The sequence below is a fragment of the Tasmannia lanceolata genome, unplaced genomic scaffold, assembly GCF_043159265.1.
Source record: "Tasmannia lanceolata isolate RefF3 unplaced genomic scaffold, GAP_Taslan_0.1 ptg000023l, whole genome shotgun sequence".
Taxonomy (NCBI): domain Eukaryota; kingdom Viridiplantae; phylum Streptophyta; class Magnoliopsida; order Canellales; family Winteraceae; genus Tasmannia; species Tasmannia lanceolata.
Window position 1 is genome coordinate 1,809,468 of NW_027518700.1, and position 19,536 is coordinate 1,829,003.

At 41.6% G+C, this 19,536-nt stretch overlaps 1 protein-coding gene across 3 annotated transcripts in view; it reads left to right on the forward strand.

Annotated features, from left to right (window-relative positions):
• The first annotated feature begins 1,105 nt into the window (after positions 1–1,105).
• The window catches only part of UPL1 (LOW protein: E3 ubiquitin ligase-like protein), a 30,461-nt gene continuing 12,030 nt past the window's right edge, over positions 1,106–19,536 (forward strand). For 2 of the 3 annotated variants that reach the window (XM_077365782.1, XM_077365783.1), the window contains exons 1-4: positions 1,106–1,355; positions 10,205–10,300; positions 10,404–10,610; positions 11,138–19,009. In XM_077365782.1, the coding sequence (XP_077221897.1) occupies positions 1,323–1,355; positions 10,205–10,300; positions 10,404–10,610; positions 11,138–19,009 (8,208 nt within the window). In that variant the 5' untranslated portion in view covers positions 1,106–1,322. The remainder of the gene's footprint in view (positions 1,356–10,204; positions 10,301–10,403; positions 10,611–11,137; positions 19,010–19,536) is intronic. The other variant, XM_077365784.1, reaches the window with a different exon arrangement.

A 19,536-nucleotide genomic window follows, 5' to 3' on the forward strand; every position in this document is an offset into this window, starting at 1 on the left:
TTGTTTTGAAATTCAAATGTCCTGGAAGTGGTGGGACGAAGGGACATTGCAACGCTCTACGTGGCCCGTAGGACTCATTTTGGTGAACCTCGCACATACGCGCTACATGGCTCTAAGCACTTCGCACATACGCAACGCGCTACTCCCTAGCCCAATGACCCCAACTATCAGTGCAGGCAAAGTGTAAATTAGTCACCCCCACCCAAGTGTAAATTCCTGGCTCTGCCAGTGATCTCCACAATCAATTTTCCAACAGGAAGTAGCCATGGAAAATGGCTTCTACAAAAAAAAAATCTTTATATCCAAAACTTGGGGTAGATTTTGATGGTGATGGAGTCTAAAAGGTGAGTTACATGTGAGTGTGCCATCTTTCTTTGGACCTGCACGGGATAAGCAACTGTATGAACATATCAAATGAAGCAGAGCCCACTTATTTTGATGATCTAAACCGTTAAAATAATCATAGCCATTTGATCTAAACCGTCCATATGATGGGCCATAACGTAAATAGGTTGTGCCCCAAAAAACATCCTTATAGGATGATCCCAACCGTCCGATTCATAGCTGAACTGCATATTACGGAAAGCTCAATTGATCGGAGGGCTAGGATCATCCTATCGAAATAAATTTTCGGGCTAAATCTATTTACGTTATGGCCCATCACATGGACGGTTTGGATCATCCTATAGTGTGGTCCGTACAATACTTTTTAAAAAATAAGGGACTATAAGGTCTTGCACTGTAAAAAATCTCAAATCGAATACTTTTTTAGGAGAAATCATTTGATCCAACCCCAGCACATTAAAAACATGTGCTCCAAGTAAATATCAAGGGCTGTGCCTCTCACACGATCGTGCCCGCTCGGGCAGCAGATAAAATTTCCTTTTTATTTTACCCTGCACGTCGGTACAAATCGAAATAGTTCAAGGAGATAAACTATTGCAGAGGGAAAGTAGATCACTCGAACCGACCCTTTTTATAATAAAAGACAAGATTAATTTGTGCAATTATAAAAGCTAGGCAGTGCCAATATCACCGGCTCTTCTTTTCTATTTTCTATAAACGCCAGATAGCTTCTCGTCTCAGTTAGGATTCTCTCTCTCTCTCTCTCTCTCTCTGCGATCAGATCAGAAAACGAAACCCTAATTCCAAAACCCTGACACTCTCTTTTCAAAGAAGATAATCTCCACTTTCATCTCAATCCCCACTCTACTTTATCTCCATCTCAATCTAATTCTCCCCTTCGATTGGAGTTCATATTCCGATCGAATTATCTCCTTTTTTTATTTATTCCAGCAATGCTCTTTTCCGTATAATTCAAGATGAAGTTAAAGAGGAGGAGAGTTTTGGAAGTGGTATGTGAATTTCTATCTTATCTTTGTTCTCGATTTTATCATCTTGTTGTTTTAATTTCATCGGAATTTTCTGGATTCGCACAAAAATATATTTGTTAGGGTTTATGACGTTCTCATCACTAGGTTAATTGTTCTGTTGTGCACACCTTTATATATGTATTTTTTTACTTACCTTTGATTGTTGAATTGAAACTTTGATCGGTTAGGAGGAGAATGCGAATGATTTTTAGAAAAATCCTCCTTTTTCGCTTTTATAAAACTTTATTTTCTTTTCCTCTTTTTTTCCAATGATGATCAGGTTATTTGGTTTTATTGAGTTTTTTTTTTTTTTTTTTTTTTTTTTGAGATTGGGTAGGTTCAGCACTGGAGAAATATGAAACTGAATTTGGGTTTTTTCTTGCTAATAGAAACCAGCGGCATTCTGCGTTGTGCTTATTGCATGACAATGATAAATTGTGTTTCTTGAGCATAGAGGTTAGAGTTGGTGTCTCTGTAGGTTCCTTTGATTCATTCAATTTCAACAGATCGGTTTTGTTGAGATTATGCGCATGTATTAGTGGGAGAACTAGTTTTTGTTGGGCTTTAGTACTTTACTGAATTTTGATACAATTTGATTGGTGTCTAGAAGTATAATTTAGGATATCTTACTTACATTTTTTTTGTAAGTATGAAAGTTCTACGGTGGCTGTGGGATGAAATTACTATAATTGGGTTCTATATGGGCCTTATCAAGTTTTTTAATTGGTAGGCTATATTTGGTTAGATGTCTAGTCTGTCTTGAGGCTCTCGCCACAAAAACCCACGAGGTTTGTGGGACTTGAGCTGGGCTTGGACCACCATAAGTGAAGCCTAGGTTTTCTTTATTGTTCTTCTGTACTTTTAAAAGAGAAATTATATGGTGTAAGGCCTTACAACAATAAGGCCTTTGTATGGTGGAAGTACCACCCTTGACATTTGATCCAACAGCAGCTCCTCAAAAAGCTCAAAAAGTGAGCTGCTGTTGGATCAAATATCAAGGGCGGTACCCCTACCGTATTGTTGGCCTTACACCATATAAAATCTCCTTTTAAAATTCCTCATATTTTATTTGGAAATAAAAAAATTGAAACTTTCAACAGTATTCATAATGTTACATGTTTATTTGGTATTTCATTTGTTTGGTCGTTGACGACATGGGTTTGCATTCATGGGGTCTATGCGTGTCCCTTGGGTGGATAGTATTGAGGCAAGGCGGAACCCTCCTCCTTCCAACAGCATTAACCTAAATTTTGGTGGAACTTCATGTGGTAATTGGGACTTACTATTAGTGGAAGGGTTTCTATAAATGAGTTGGGGGAGAATGCAAAAGCTTTTTCTAGACCTATTGAGATCCCAAACTCAAATGAAGTGGTAAGTGAGGGCATGCTATACGAGTCTATGTATGGTCGAGGAGGAATTATTTTCCACGGGTGGAGGGATATTTGTTGAATATGATAGCATGGACCAAGAGATCGAGTCCAGTAGTGTGGATATTGGCTAGTGTTACAGTGTTAGTTCTTGTAGGAAACTGTCTCCTTTTAAACACATTCTTCCAGTGTAATGACTTGGTGCCATGAGGGATGCTTTAGCTAGAGGAGTTGACTAGACTGAAATTTGTCTAGTCAAGCATTTGCACTTTTTGGGTGAGGGTTAAGTTGTATATCCTTTTTGGTTTCTGTTGGACATCTCATCCTTTTCTGCGCTGTTATGCTTTCTTTAATGTAATCCCTTTCATTATTGGTCAAAAAGAAGATATAGATTTGTATAAGTATTTCGACTGAGGCGGAGGTCAGGACGGTTTTCCATGGTATGAAACTTTTGGTGGGTGAGGATCTTAACAAGGTGGTGGTCGGGGGAGACTCTAGTAATGTTATACGTGGGCTATGCGTTTCTCAAATCTATCCTTGGCGCTTCGCTCAGCCCTTCGAGGAAATTCAGGACATAGTTGGTTCCTCAACTATTTCTTTTCGTCATGTTAGAAGATTGGCAAACGGGGAAGCGGATGGTTTAGCTGGAAGAGAGGAGCGGGGGGGCTCGACCAACGGGAGAGGAGCGAAAAGCGGGCATTAGTAGAATATGATTTTCTTCCTCCTTGATTTTTTGTAATTGCCGGATGCTTTCGACGCTATTTTTCTTGTATTTGACCATCTCAGTACCCATTCTTTAATGAAATTTTACCAGTAAAAAAAAGAAAAAAGTATATGTATATCTATGTAGCAAGGGTTGAGCTTACATTCTAGCTGATATTTGCTAGACTAGCACTTCAAAATAGAGTTGCCCTGGGATTGTGTAGGTTCATTTGAAAATCTTTGTTTCTTGGTTTCCCAGCCTCATTGACCTATCCTTTGATCAAGAACTTCTCACTTTATTGTCAACCTTGCAGTTGCCAGTTGGGTTAGGATCGTGTGGCTCTAATTGACTTTCTTCTCTCCAATTCTTATTGACCGTTTGACATTATTATTTTGATCATGAACTTCACTTTTTAGTCAATGCTAGAACTCTTTCTCAATCGAAATGAAAAACTCTGGCATTCTTAAGTACTGTATTCCAATCCACTCAATTGTTTTCACACAATTAGTTTGCAAAATACTCTTTGGCAAATACAGTAGTGCATGTTGCCAAAAAAAGAATATTTCTTTTTTCTTTTTTGTGTGTATGAGTTCCTTTTCTATTTTTTTGGTGGGTGGTGGTGGGGGTGTGTAGGGTGTTTCTAAGTGTCCTAGGTGGGTGCCTATCTTTATATGTAATCGCTTGGGGCCTTAGTGACCAATGACTACTCACATTTAAGGGCAAAACTGATTACCTTATGAGGGTTAAAATGATACTTTCTTCTTTAATAAGGGAAAACCTGAGTAGGGTTGGTGGATGTATCAATGTGCTAAACCGTAGAAAAACTCATTTTCTTTGCTATGCCCGAAATGATTGAAAAACACATTTCTCCTTTTGAAGATTTATCATACTGGAGTTACAATGATTCTATTAATCAACATAATCACCATTTTTTCATTTTTGGTCGTTTCGTTTTGTGTCGGTTTCGGTGGAAATTTAAAACCCTTGTTTTAAAATTCTATTAGATTTCCAAAGTGAGTGGTGTGTACAACGGGTGGCAAGAATGGTGCTCTGGAGAAAGGGGTATAACAGTCGCCGCTGGGAGAACCCCCCGGTGGATAATTTATCGGGTAAGATTACTTATAGTTGCGGCATCAATCTCGATCGACTGGCCGGATCCTTCCTAGAAGCTGTTGAGTGTGGGTATTCTGCCCAGGAGGCATTTCAATTGCTCGGATTTTTTAACACTTATTGCCGAAGGTCTTTGATCTTGCTGGATCAAGGTATTAGGCCTTTTGGACTTGATTGGTCTTCTCCCTATTCCCATTTCAGATCCCGGGGGAGTCTAGAGGACAAGTTTGCTTCTTTGTGGAGATTTGGAGATGGACCTAATGCTAAACGGACGTTACAATAAAAAAATCCTCCCCCCTTGCATCTAAGAGGTATCATCTGGAGGTGCTCGTATTGTGGCTATAAAAATTTTGGCAAGCGAACCTCATGCAGAATGTGATATGGACTAAAGGTGAAAATTGCAGTGGCAAAGGTCTGGAATCCAAAGATTTGGAAACCCCATCGTCCGGAAAACAAAGATGATTTTTCGGTGATATCGGTGCCATCGAATCTGGTGGCGGACCGCAAGTGGACTCTTAACTGCTGTCTTGTTGGCACCTTGAAGAACAACGCAAAACCACTGGAGGAGGTCTGGAGCTGGGCTAAGTATTGTTGGGCCCTTCCGCAGCTTAAGAAACCTTTCTCCATTAACCCGTCAACCATTTTGTTTTGCTTCGAATCTGAATCTCAAGCTGCATCCATCTTTGAAGGGTGGAGGAGATGCCCTGGATGAGTATCTTCTATCTCTTCATCCCTGCTACCCTGCTTTTATTGCGGGTGCTAGGGTTCTAAGAGCTAGATTCTATGATATCCCCTTACGTGCCTGGTCTGTCTCTACTGTGGAGGCCCTTGGTCAGCAATTTGGTTAGGTTTTGGAATTTCAGTTTTCGGGGTAAGCACGACCATTGTTTAGCTTTTGCATTTGCCAAGGTTCTTACATCCAAGGTTTCAAATTTTGGTTTCGGAATGCGTTTCTGTCCTCACCGAAACCGAAATTTTGAACGAAATCCGTCAAAATCTATTCCACGACCATTTTTTCTCTTACTTTATTTTGATCGAAATCTCCAAAATTTCAAAATTTCGAGATGAGATTAAATAATTGTAAAAAATCCAAATTTTTGGGTGAAATCCCTAAAATTTCTGACAAAATTTCGGGATATCAAAATTTCGAAATTTTGATATCCCGAAATAAACTACAATTTCGGGTTTCATCGATTTCGGTTTCGTTATCGACCGAAACCCGAAATTTCGGATTTCGGTCGAAATTTAAAAGCTTGCTTACATCACAGTGGAATTCCCTTCCCCTTTTATCATCGTCATGGTAGATTCATGCACTTATCTCGTGGGAGTGAAGGCGGTAGAGGAGGAATATAAAATTAGTAAAGAACGCCCAACGGTGGGAGAATTTTGGGCCAAAGAACATTGTTTCTCACATGAGGGATCTGTATGTCCTGACCCTGGTGAAAAGTCGCCGGAGGAAAAACATTTTCCTGGAAAAAGGAGGAATTCCTAAGGAATCTCTCAGGGACAAAACGGTCAATAACAAGGAGTCGTTAGAAGGGCCCCCAAAGTGTTTTGAAAATCTGTCGTGGAGTGCTCTGAGCAAAAAGATATCCTTACGAGGAAAGTCGAGTTGGAGTGGAAAAGGGGCAAATCATGCATTAAAGGGTAAGGCGCTCGGCCCTAAGGGGAAAACTTTTCCAAAAGATAATGCTGACAACATTGATTCACAGTCGGCGGAAGTAAGAAGGACTCTCAATTTAAAAAAATATACTTAATAATGGGAGCAAAAAGAATAAAGGAAATTGAGGAATCTGAAGAGTTGGAGGGTTCAAAACCGAGGAAATAGCTGTAATCTTCCTTGGCAGATCAAGCGTCCTTGTGATGGGAAGAGAGGTGCCACGCATCGAATCTCGTGGCTCGAGGCGAAAGTACTGGCTAGTAGGTTTTTTCTGTAAAGAGGGTGGCCTCTCCTTCTTTAAAAGAATGCCCCAAGGTCTTTTCTGTAAAGAGGAAAGCAGGAGGAAAAAAGCTGCATATGAAATATTCACCTCAAAGAAAGGCTGTGATATCCAATCTAGTCACGAAATGTCCGAGGAAAGAAATGGAAGGGTGAGCAGGATTTTCCATTCACAGAAGATGATCTAAAACTGCTGAAGGAACTGGAATATGATGAGCGATTGGCTTCTGAGGAAGCTCCTACGCCGAGAGAAAGCTCAATGAGATTCTGGAAAAGACAATGGAGCAATTTAAAAAGGACGCAAGTGATAATGCAGAAGAGTTTTTCAGGATCACCGGGAAAAAAACTACCAAGGAATTATTTTTTCTTCTTTATAAACTCCCCCATTTCAAGGAAGCTTTGGCTGAGGAAAGGCGAGTTTGGCATCTCAGGAAGAGGAGAAAGTGGCAGAGATAAAGCGGTTGGACCAGTTGGTAGTGAGTTTGGATAAGGGCTATGTCAACTCTCGAGATTTGAAGGACCTGGAAAAGAGCTGTTTGATTGGACAATTTTTGGGAAAGGGAGAAGAAAACAAAGGTAAAGGAAAAGCCGTGGAAGAGTTTTCAGGGGTAGCTATGGAAGAAGGGATTGTTTCTGAAGAACGTGATGAATTGATGTCAATAGGAGATGTTTTGCGGTAGGGTTTGGGGATGGCAATGGGGCCAAGAATCTGTTTGTGGTGTTAGCGGAAAGAGATTTAAAGGAGAAAAGGGAGAAAGAGAAGGAAAAAGTAAAAGGGAAGCGGGAGCCTTTGTCTTCTGAAATCTAGAGGGTAGCTTGTTTTGATGTAACTAGCTGTTGTGTAGGTTTTGGTGCTTGACTTTTCTTTTGTGTTTAGTCCTCCTTCTTAGTTGTGGTTTAAGTAGTGTATGTCCCTCCTTCGCGGAGTTTGGAGTTTCAAAATGTTTTTTGGTTTTTAAGAATCATCCTGGAAATCGGGTGTCGTCTTGGAAAGCAAGGCATTGGTAGAGTGCAATCACTATGGATGTTGTGGCTTTTAGAGGGTACTTTTTGGTGATCTTCATCTTGTTTGTGGCTTGCTCTGTAGAGCATGGGCTTCTAGCGGTTAGACTCAACATGGTTTGCGATTGGGAGAACGCTAATGCTACATCCAAGTATGCTTGAGGAACTTTGTTCTTCGCTGCTTAGGGTACTATTCCCTTGATTCTTTCTCCTATATTTGAGTCCGTAACATCCGAAGGTGTGTAAAAGTCTCCATCTAATTGCCTGATTAAATTCAGGCTTCCTTTATCCTTTTCTCCGTATGTTTGAGGTAGTATTTGGGATTGGGTTATCTTGGTTTAAGTCGGTGGGCTGGATTCCGTCATTTCTTGGTTAAATGTGGCCTAAAAGTGTTCATGTGTTTGGTGACCAGTAAACCTCATTGTTCTCTTGCTGAGAGGATCACCTTTGGGAGTCTTAAGGAATTTTTTGGGCTTTGGAGTGGTTACATTTTGCTGATAGGAGAATCATTGTAATGCCTAAGGAAAACATTTCTTTATGTAGTTCTTTTTTTGACTGCCCCTTTGGGCTTATCTTTGTTTCTCATGTCTTGTAATTGCAAGCTGGGACTTCTTTGCCCCCAATGTAATTGTTTGATATGAATATAATTGTAATTTTTCAAAAAAATAAAATAAAATTCTATTAGATTAGGATATTGTAGTTTTGTTTTGCAAATAGACTGCTGTCCTGTTTCTGGGGCATATGAATTTTAATGTCCGGCCATTAAAAAAAAATGAATTTTAATGTCTATGGGTCTAAAATTTGCTCCACAGTTACGTTACTTCTTAGGTTAGCTTGATATTTGTGTTGCGCTTATTCTCCCGTTTCTATGTACTGATTTAGTTTCATGTCATTCATAAATCCTTTTCCAACTTTCCTGATCTCTGATGTTTGATGAATACTATTACTTCTTTCACAGCTGAAGATATTTATGATGAATGTACTTGCATGGTCAAGCATTATTGTTCTAGATTTAACCAATTATCCTATAGCATTGTTATTAATGGATGGGTTTTCAACCCAATTCCCTGTTTCTGGTTCTAGTGCATCTGGTTTGAGGGTGCCTTATTTTGAACATTGATTAACATACCTATCATATGAAAATTTTGCATTGGGAGTGGGGCAGTGTTCAACATTTTTAATGTTGTGGAAATTTCTGTTGGAGCTCACAACAGTGCCCTGATAAACAAGTTTGTGCGAGTGGATGAAGTGGCAGTGCTGCTGAAGAGGACAATGCAGTGTGTTTGAAGTTGGTGGGAACTGGGAAGGAGTTAGGAGTTAGACGTGACTGCTATCTGCTTTAAGTGTTGTTTAATTAGTTATGTATAGCTCAGGCACTTGTTTGGTGTTGTATATCATGGTAAATTGTAATTTATGAGAACAGTCATGGATTGTACATTTTTAGGAGTTCGATTTCGTTCATACTCTGTCGCTATGCTGATTATTTCCTTCTCAACTTTATCTGTTGGATTCACTTATTTTTTTTCTCTTGTTGTGGTTTTGACGTTCATGTTTATATTTGTTTAATTATATATTTATATATACATAAATGTATATAATTGTTTTTTTTTTTGAAATACATACATACATACATATATGGGAAAACTGTTCGTGAGCTTGAGTGCCCAAACACATGGGTCCCACATTTTTTGTGGTGATCCAAACCATTCATTTGCAAGGTCCTGTCATAGATTGGGTGTGTGCCAAAAATCAGGTCCATTGGATTATCCTAATCCCTCCAAAAGTGGAGGGCAAAAATGGGCAGATTTGATGACAAACAGTGTCTGTCTAAGTTATAAATTCCGTTCCGGTCGCCGTTCTGTTTTGGCTACTGGAATGGAACGTTTTGGTGTTTTGGCCGTTTCGTTCGAAACTTTTCGTTCCGCTCCGGCGAGGGGAATTTAAAAAAAAAAAAAGTTAAAAATATGAAAAAAATCTGGTGGGTATAGTGAATTTTTTGGAATTTTTTGTTCCGCTCCGGTGAGGGGAATTTTTTGGAATTTTTGATTTTTTTTTGGAATTTTTTGCAAAAACACGAAAATAGCCCTCCCAACAGTACCCCCACGGTCATAAAACTAGGGTAAATATGTAAAATACACTCCTCAACAGCCATAAGGGCATGTCTGTAATTTTTTTGATTTTTTTTTTCCAACTTTCCAGCACTTTCCGGCCGGAATAGGGGGTTTCGCCCATTCCGCCCGGAATTCCGGATTCAGCTGGAATTCCGGCCAGAATGACTGGAACGGACCGGAACGGAAAATATAGGCATTCCGTTCCGGAATTCTGGTGCGTTCCGGCCGGAATGGAACGGAATTGATAACTTAGGTGTCTGTCCCTCCACTTTTGGATGGGTTAGGATGATCCTATGGACCTTATTTTTGGTACACACCCTATCTATGTAAAGTCCTTCCAAATGAATGCTTTGGATCACCCCAAAAAATGCGGGACCCATGTTTTTGTGGCACTCTAGCTCATATAAGCTATATGAGCTCAACCTCACGTTCAGTTTTATCTGTTGGCTTCACTTATTTTTATCTCCTGTTGTGTTTTTGACCCTCATGTCTATATTTTGTGTGTGTGGGGTGTGGGTGTGTGTCAGCGTGTGTATGTGTGTCAGACATCTGCAATGGGGCAAAATAATAACTATTTAGTTATTTATTTTTTGTTTCAGCCTCCAAAAATAAGCAACTTCATCAATAGTGTTACTGCTGTTCCTCTCGAGAACATAGAAGAGCCCCTAAAAGGTTTCTTGTGGGAATTCGATAAGGTACCTCTTTTTATTTATTGTCTACTACTTTTCCGTACACTCGATTTTAGGCTGCCAATGCCATGTATTGTGATTGATGCTTATTTCATCTCAATATGTGCAGGGAGATTTTCATCACTGGGTTGATCTTTTTAATCATTTTGATTCATTCTTTGAGAAGCACACAAAACCAAGGAAGGACTTGCAGTTTGAGGATAATTTTTTGGAAGCAGATCCTCCCTTTCCAAGGGAAGCAGTTCTTCAAATTCTTCGTGTTATAAGGATCATCTTGGAGAATTGTACAAACAAGCACTTTTATAGTTCGTATGAAGTATGTCTGGAGTTACCTTTTCTTGTCTATCAGATCCAACTTTCTAATTGGTCTTTATATATGTTGTCTTCTCCTAAATTGCATTGCCATTGTTGCTGGTTACTTATGATGAATTGCTTTGGGCACCTTTGGCTGCCATGAATTTTTTTTATGATAGACTTGTCTCTCCTAAGTGGTGAGAGAGGGGTTAGGCGGGTGAAGTGGCTAAAAATCAGGAAACAAAATACAGGAAACTAGGGTCGAAGTGGCTATAAATCAGGAAACAAAAAACTCTACTCAAAATCCGATCCACTTTTTTCTGATTGTTAGCCACTTTTCACCCTCATTTCAATCGGCATTCTCAAATCTATCTCCTCCTACCCGCCCTGCCCCTCTCTCACCTCTTGGAGACACCGATTTTTCATGAAAATAAATTCCTGGCTGCCAGACGTGGCCTTAGTGTAATATCTTTTTATGGGTACTCGATTATTATCTCACACATTGGGGATTGGTTGTCCATTCTTATTATTTTATTATTGTTAATGCAGCAGCATCTTTCATCCCTTCTTGCTTCCACCGATGCGGATGTAGTCGAGGCTAGCCTACAGACATTGGCTGCATTTTTTAAGAAAACTATCGGGAAGTGCTCTATACGAGATGCCTCTTTGAGTTCAAAGTTATTTTCATTTTCACAAGGTTGGGGTGGCAAGGAAGAGGGCCTAGGATTGATTGCATGCTCTGTACAGAATGGGTGCGATCCAGTTGCTTATGAGTTAGGAAACACCCTCCATTTTGAGTTCTATGCAGTTGACGATTCATCAAAGGAAACCTGTGATGCAGAAAAATTGAACAGAGGGTTACAAGTCATTCATTTGCCTAATGTTAGTTCTTTTCATGAAAGTGATCTTGAGCTTTTGAATAAGTTAGTGACCGACTACAAAATACCGCCTAGTTTGAGGTTTTCACTTCTGACAAGATTGCGATTTGCGAGGGCTTTTGGGTCATTTGCTGCTCGGCAGCAGTATATTTGTATTTGCTTATACGCCTTTGTAGTTCTTGTTCAAGCGAGTAATGATGCTGATGACTTGGCGGCATTCTTTAACAATGAACCTGAGTTTATCAATGAACTGGTATCCTTATCAAGCTATGAAGATGCAGTTCCTGAAAAAATTCGCATACTGGGCATTCTATCATTGGTTGCTCTTTGCCAAGATCGGGCCCACCAGCCAACAGTATTGACTGCTGTGACATCTGGGGGGCATCGTGGAATCTTACCCAGTTTAATGCAGAAGGCCATTGAATCTATTACCAGTGATTCCTCAAAATGGTCGGTTGTCTTTTCCGAAGCCCTACTATCACTCGTCACTGTTTTGGTCTCATCATCTTCCGGTTGTTCAGCTCTGCGAGAAGCTGGGTTTATTCCTACTCTTCTGCCTCTTCTTAAAGATACAAACTCCCAACACTTGCACTTGGTCAGTAGTGCAGTTCATGTTTTGGAGGCTTTCATGGACTACAGTAACCCAGCTGCCGCATTGTTCAGAGACTTGGGGGGTTTAGATGATACTATTTGTCGCTTGAAGGTAGAAGTCTCTTATGTAGAGAAGGATCCAAAAGAGGACTCTCAATGTAATAGGAAAGGAAAACAAGTTGTTGGAAGTTCGGGTGAGCTTGATACACAGCCTCTCTATCCGGAAGCGTTGGTTTCATATCACCGAAGGTTGCTTATGAAAGCGTTGTTGCGTGCCATATCACTTGGAACATATGCCCCTGGCACTACGGCCCGCATTTATGGTTCGGAAGAGAGTTTGTTGCCTCAGTGCTTATGCATTATTTTCAGAAGAGCGAAAGACTTTGGTGGTGGGGTATTTTCACTTGCGGCGACTGTCATGAGTGACCTTATTCACAAAGATCCTACCTGTTTTCCTGTCTTAGATTCGGCTGGTTTGCCTCATGAATTTCTGGATGCTATTATGGGCGGTGTTCTTTGCTCTGCAGAGGCTCTAACATGCATACCACAATGCTTGGATGCTTTGTGCCTGAATAACACTGGTCTTCAAGCCGTGAAGGATCGTAATGCTTTGAGGTGCTTTGTGAAAATATTTACTTCCAAAACATATTTGCGTGCTCTTACAGGGGATACTCCAGGATCCTTGTCTACTGGATTAGATGAACTAATGCGCCACGCATCATCATTACGGGGTCCCGGAGTGGATGTGCTGATTGAGATCTTGAATACCATTTCGAAGATCGGGTCTGGGGTAGAAGCTCCGTCCTCTTCCACTGACATTCCGAGCAATTCCCCTCCTGTCCCCATGGAAACTGACTTAGAGGAGAAGAATTTGGATGGGGAATCATCCAAAATGGAAAGTTCTGATCAGACAATCGAGGTGCCTTCTGATGGTTTGCCAGCGAATGTCGAGTCTTTTCTCCCAGAATGTATTAATAATGCCGCATGCCTTCTCGAAACTGTTCTCCAGAATGCCGACACATGCCGTATATTTATTGAGAAAAAGGGCATTGAAGCGGTTCTTCGGTTGCTTACTTTGCCATCAATTCCCCTTTCTGTCTCAGTTGGTCAGACTATATCTGTTGCTTTTAAAAACTTCTCACCTCATCATTCTGCTGCTCTAGCTCGAGCCGTGTGCACATTTTTAAGAGAACATCTGAAGTTGACTAATGAATTATTATCTTTGGCCCATGGGGGCCGGCTTGCTGAACTCGAAGTTTCAAAGCAAACTAAAGTCTTGAGATGTCTTTCTAGTCTTGAAGGTCTTCTATCAGTTGCCAATTTTTTGTTGAAGGGGACCACCACTATGGTAACTGAATTAGGCGCTGCAGATGCTGAAATGTTGAAGGATCTAGGGAAGGCTTACAAGGAAATACTTTGGCAAATTTCTCTATGTTGTGATTCAAAGGCTGATGAGAAGCAAGATGTTGATCAAGAAATTGGAACATCAGATGCCGCACTACCAAATAATGCTGGAAGAGAGAGTGATGATGATGGAAACCTTGTTCCAGTTGTCAGATATATGAATCCTGTCTCCGTAAGAAATGGGTCGGCATCTCACTGGCGTAGAGACCATGAGTTCCTGTCAGTGGTACGTTCTGGTGAAGGTGTGCATCGGCATGGCCGGTATCGGTTAGCACGGACACGTGGTGGAAGGACTGGTCGACATCTGGAGGCTTTACAGATTGATTCAGAAGGTTCTACCAGTGTGTCAGAAACATCTTTCGGCCAAGATGTTAAAAAGAAAAGCCCCGATGTTCTCGTCTCAGAAATTTTGAATAAACTTTCTTTTACTTTGCGCTCATTTCATGCAACTGTGGTGAAAGGATTCACAGGTCCAAATCGCCGTAGAGCTGATTCTAATTCATCGATTTCTGCTTCTAGGAGTATTGCAACTGCTCTCGCTAAATTTTTTCACGAGGCACTTAGTTATTCAGGACATTCTACTTCTACCGCCCTTGAAATGTCACTGTCAGTGAAGTGCAGGTATCTTGGGAAGGTTGTAGATGATATGGCGGCACTTACATTTGATAGCAGACGACGTGCGTGTAATACAGCATTGGTAAATAACTTTTATGTGCATGGAACATTCAAGGAGCTTCTGACTACATTTGAGGCGACGAGCCAGTTGTTGTGGACCCTCCCTTACTCTATTCCAACTCCCGGATCAGATCAGATCAAGGCCGTTGAAGGGAACAAGTTGTCTCATAACTCGTGGTTACTGGACACATTACAAAGCTATTGCCGCATAATGGAGTATTTTGTTAATTCCACTCTACTTCTTTCTCCAACATCCGCATCTCAGGCTCAGTTGCTTGTGCAGCCTGTTGCCGCTGGATTGTCGATTGGGCTGTTCCATGTCCCAAGGGATCCCGAGGTTTTTGTTCGAATGTTGCAATCTCAGGTTCTGGATGTGATACTTCCCGTATGGAACCATCCCATGTTCCCTAACTGCAGTCCGAATTTCATCACTCCCATGGTTTCTGTTGTTACTCATATATACTCTGGCGTTGGAGATGTAAAGCCGAGTCGCAATGGCATCACAGGAAGTACTACCCAACGATTGATGGGGCCTCCTCCTGATGAATCTACTATTGCTACTATATCTGAGATGGGTTTTACTAGGGCCAGGGCAGAGGAAGCTCTGAGACGTGTGGAAACAAATAGTGTTGAGATGGCCATGGAGTGGTTGTTTAGCCATGCAGAAGATCCCGTGCAAGAGGATGACGAGCTTGCCCGGGCACTTGCTTTGTCATTGGGTAATTCGTCTGAAACATCTAAAGAGGATGATGGCAATAAGACGAGAGATGTGCTGACGGAGGAAAAAGTGATAGAGGCTCCCCCAATTGATGATATTCTTGCCGCATCTATGAAGTTGTTTCAAAGTAGTGATTCAATGGCCTTTCCGTTGATGGATTTGCTTGTGACTCTTTGCAATAGGAAAAAAGGGAAGGATCGTCCGAGGGTGGCTTCCTATCTTATTCAGCAACTAAAGCTATGTCCATCAGATTTCTCTAAGGATACAGTCGCATTAAATGCAATCTCACATATTTTGGCCTTACTGCTTAGCGAAGACAGCAGTACACGAGAAATTGCTTCGGAGAATGGTATTGTCTCTGTTGCGCTAGGTATCTTGATGGACTTCAAGTTGAGGAATGAGTCGAGAGAAGAGGCTTCCGTCCCTAAATGCGTAAGTGCTTTATTGCTTATACTGGATACTATGTTACATTCCAAACCCAAAGCTTCTTCCGAAAATAACGATGGAAATCCTTCGGGATCTTTAGCTGACTCTTCTGGGGAGGATGCTGTCTTGTCTGTTACAGAGAGTAAATCCGCTTCAGATGGCAATGGCAAAGAACCCGCCAATGTGTTTCAGAATATCTTGGGGAAGTCTACTGGGTACCTAACTCTTGAAGAGAGTCACAAGGTACTTGAAATTGCTTGTGAGTTTATAAAGCAACATGTTCCAGTGATGGTCATGCAGGCGGTTTTCCAATTATGTGCGCGCTTAACGAAAACACATGCTATTGCTATGCAATTCCTTGAGAATGGAGGTTTGGAGGCACTCTTTAGCCTTCCAAGAAGTTGTTTTTTTCCTGGGTATGATAGTCTAGCATCTTCTATTATTCGGCATCTTCTTGAAGATCCTCAAACCCTACAAACTGCAATGGAGTTAGAGATACGACAAACCCTTACTGGCATTCTAGGTCGCCATGCGGGTCGTCTTTCTCCTCGGACATTTTTGACCTCAATGGCACCTGTTATCTCTAGAGATCCAGACATTTTCATGAGAGCTGCATCGGCGATTTGTCAGTTGGAGTCTTCAGGAGGGAGGATTAATGTTGTCTTATCAAAGGAGAAAGAGAAGGAGAAGGACAAATCAAGGGCTTCTGGAGTTGAAGTTGGAATTTCTTCTAATGAGGGCATTCGGATGCCCGAAAATAAGCTACATGATGGACCAGGTAAATGTTCTAAAGGTCACAAAAGGATTCCTCCTAATCTTAGTCAAGTAATAGACCAGCTATTGGAAATTGTTATGAGCTATCCATCACCAAAAAGAGTTGAAGAGTGTACTAGTTCGTTGGCCCCTATGGAAGTTGATGAACCTGTTACAAAGGAAAAGGGTAAATCAAAGGTTAATGAGACAAGGAAGGTGGAGTGTGATGGCCTCTCTGAACGATCCACAGAGCTAGCAAAGGTGACCTTTGTTCTCAAGTTGATGATTGATATTCTTCTCATGTATGTGCATGCGGTCGGGGTTGTTCTAAAGCGGGATTCAGAGATTTCTCAACTTCGGGGATCCAGTCAAGTAGATGGCGCTGTACATGGTGGGATATTGCACCGTATTTTGCACCAGCTACTCCCATTATCGTTGGATAAAACTGGTGAAGCTGCTAATGAATTGAGAGAGAAGTTGTCTGAGAAAGCTTCATGGTTTTTGGTAGTGCTATGCGGTCGTTCCAGTGAAGGGCGTAGAAGAGTGATTACTGAAATTGTGAGGGCCTTGCATTCATTCTCTAACTTGGAAAGCAATTCTTCTACGAGTGTTCTGTTGCCAAGTAAAAAGGTTACAGCTTTTGCCGAGTTGGTGAATTCTATTTTATCGAAAAATTCATCTTCCAGCAACTTACCTGGTCCTGTATGCTCACCAGATATTGCAAAGACCATGATAGATGGAGGAATGGTCCAGTCTCTAACTAGTGTTCTTCAAGTGATTGATCTTGATCATCCCGATGCTCCTAAAGTTGTGAATCTTATACTTAAGGCTTTGGAGAGCTTAACAAGGGCTGCTAATGCTAGTGATCAAGTGTTCAAGCTAGATGGGTTAAATAAGAAAAAATCTACTGGTACAAATGGAAGAACAGAAGATCAGGAAAACACTTTCTCGAGGAGTGAAGTTGTGCCGCATGATCAAAATACAAACACACAACATCAATCCACTGATACAGTGCAAACTGAACAACAGCTTGAGGGAACTTTGCAGAATGAAAGGGGCCAGGATGCAAATTCAAATCAGTCTATGGAGCAAGAAATGAGAATAGAAATGGAAGAAACTATTAATACTCGTCCACCTATGGATCATGGTGTGGAGTTTATGCATGAAGAGATAGGGGAAGGTGGGGTTTTGCCCGATACTAATCGTGTCGGTATGAATTTTCGGGTTGAGCATAGGACAGATGATGATATGGGCGATGAAGATGATGAGGACATGGGTGATGATGGTGATGAAGATGAGGATGATGATGATGAGGATGATGATGATGAGGATGAGGATATAGCAGAAGAGGGGGCTGCTTTGATGTCTCTTGCTGATACGGATGTCGAGGACCATGATGATAATGGTATGGGAGATGAGTACAATGATGACATGATTGACGAAGACAATGATGATTTCCACGAGAACCCTGTTATAGAAGTAAGGTGGAGGGAAGGCGGCCTAGATGGTTTAGATCATCTACAGGTTTTGGGGAGACCCGGTGCTGCAAGTGGTCTCATTGATGTTGCATCAGAGCCATTCCAAGGTGTAAATGTTGATGACATTTTTGGCCTCCGCAGACCTTTAGGTGTGGAGCGCCGCCGCCAAACTGGTAGTAGGACTTTGGCTGAGCGATCTGGTCCGGAAGGAAGTGGTTTTCAACATCCACTCCTCCTGAGACCATCACAGTCAGGGGATCCAAATATTTCGTGGTCCTCCAACACATCCCTGGATTTGGAAGCTTTATCGATTGGAAGTTTTGAGGGGGCCCATTTCTACATGTTCGATGCTCCTGGTCTTCCACCTGAGCATGCAGCAGCTACTCTTTTTGGTGACCGCTTGGTCGGTGCTGCACCCGCACCTTTGATTGACTTTTCACTTGGGATGAATCCTATGCATTTAGCAGGAAGGAGGGGGCCGGGTGATGGTCGATGGACCGATGATGGTCTGCCACAATCAGGTAGTCAAGCCACCGCTATTGCACAAGCGGTAGAGGAGCATTTTGTGTCCCAACTACGCAGTGTGGCTCCTTCTAATAGCCCTTCAGCTCAGAGGCAATCAGAGAATTGTGGGCCAGAGGAACGGCAACAATCTGATGTGCCACCATCAAATGTTGGTCAACCATTGGTAGCTGACAATAATGTTGGTACCCTGCAGAGTGACACTCAGCCGGAAGAATTAGGGATCAGTTCCGCACATTCTCAAGAGATTCCCACTCTCGAAAGTGGCTCTTCTCTTCCTAATTTGTCCCATGAACAGACAAATGTAGGGTCTCTTGTCAGAGAAGCAGAAGGATTATCAGAACAGGAGCCTATGCCAATACATCCCGATGGTTTGAACAGTACTCCAAATGGGATTGAAAGCATGCAAATAGGGGAGGGACCCAGAACATCACTCGGATCTCTGGAGACTATTCCCGAGTTTGTTACACGGACAGAGAGCCAGTCTAGTACTCATGCACTTATTCATTCAGGTTCAGAAATGCCAGATGCAAGCGTGGATGTTGATATGGACAGTGTAGACACTGTTGGGAATCAAACTGAGCACACAGTACTGGTTTCTAGTAATGGAGCAGATGAGCCATCTGCTACAAATAATACTGTTGCTGCTCCAGATGCTAATCTCAACATTAATAATGAGGCTTCTACCACAAACACTATCGATCCGACCTTTTTGGAGGCGTTGCCTGAGGATCTACGGGCCGAAGTTCTAGCTTCCCAGCAGGCCCGATCTGTTCCAGTTGCGACGTACACACCACCTTCTGCAGAAGACATTGACCCAGAATTTTTAGCTGCTCTCCCTCCAGATATCCAAGCAGAGGTTTTAGCACAGCAGCGAGCACAAAGAGTTGCACAGTCTCAGCAAGCTGAAGGGCAGCCAGTTGACATGGATAATGCATCAATTATAGCTACTTTTCCAGCTGATTTGCGCGAAGAGGTATTTATATTTTGAACTCTATTTTTTACCTCTTCCAGCTTGAATCATCATAACCATAGTTGTCAAACTCCTACGACTCGTACGAGTCAAATCTTGAGTCGATTCAATTTGTTGGGCTTTCGAGGCGAGTTGCATGGGTGACTCACAGATTGTCAAACTCTTACGAGTCATACGAGTCTACTCGAAAAAATAAGACTCTTACGAGTTGAGCCGAGTCCGTTGGGCTTGGGCTTTCTTGTTTTGATGGTTGAAAACTTGGAAGTTAGAGCTTAGAACTTTTTTTTTGTGCATGCAAGTTACAAGCTTTATATTTTTGGCTTAGTGCTTTATGTATGTGCTATTGGGTTATATTTTTTACATGCTTCATCTTTTAATATAAAATTATATTTTGGGCGATGATAAATTCGCACGCCCTGTAGGCTAATTCGCAACCCCCTTAACGTTTATGTAGCAGACTTTTTGACGTCAATTCACGTTAAAAGGGGTGCGAATTTATCATCACCCTATATTTTTTCAACTAAATTTCT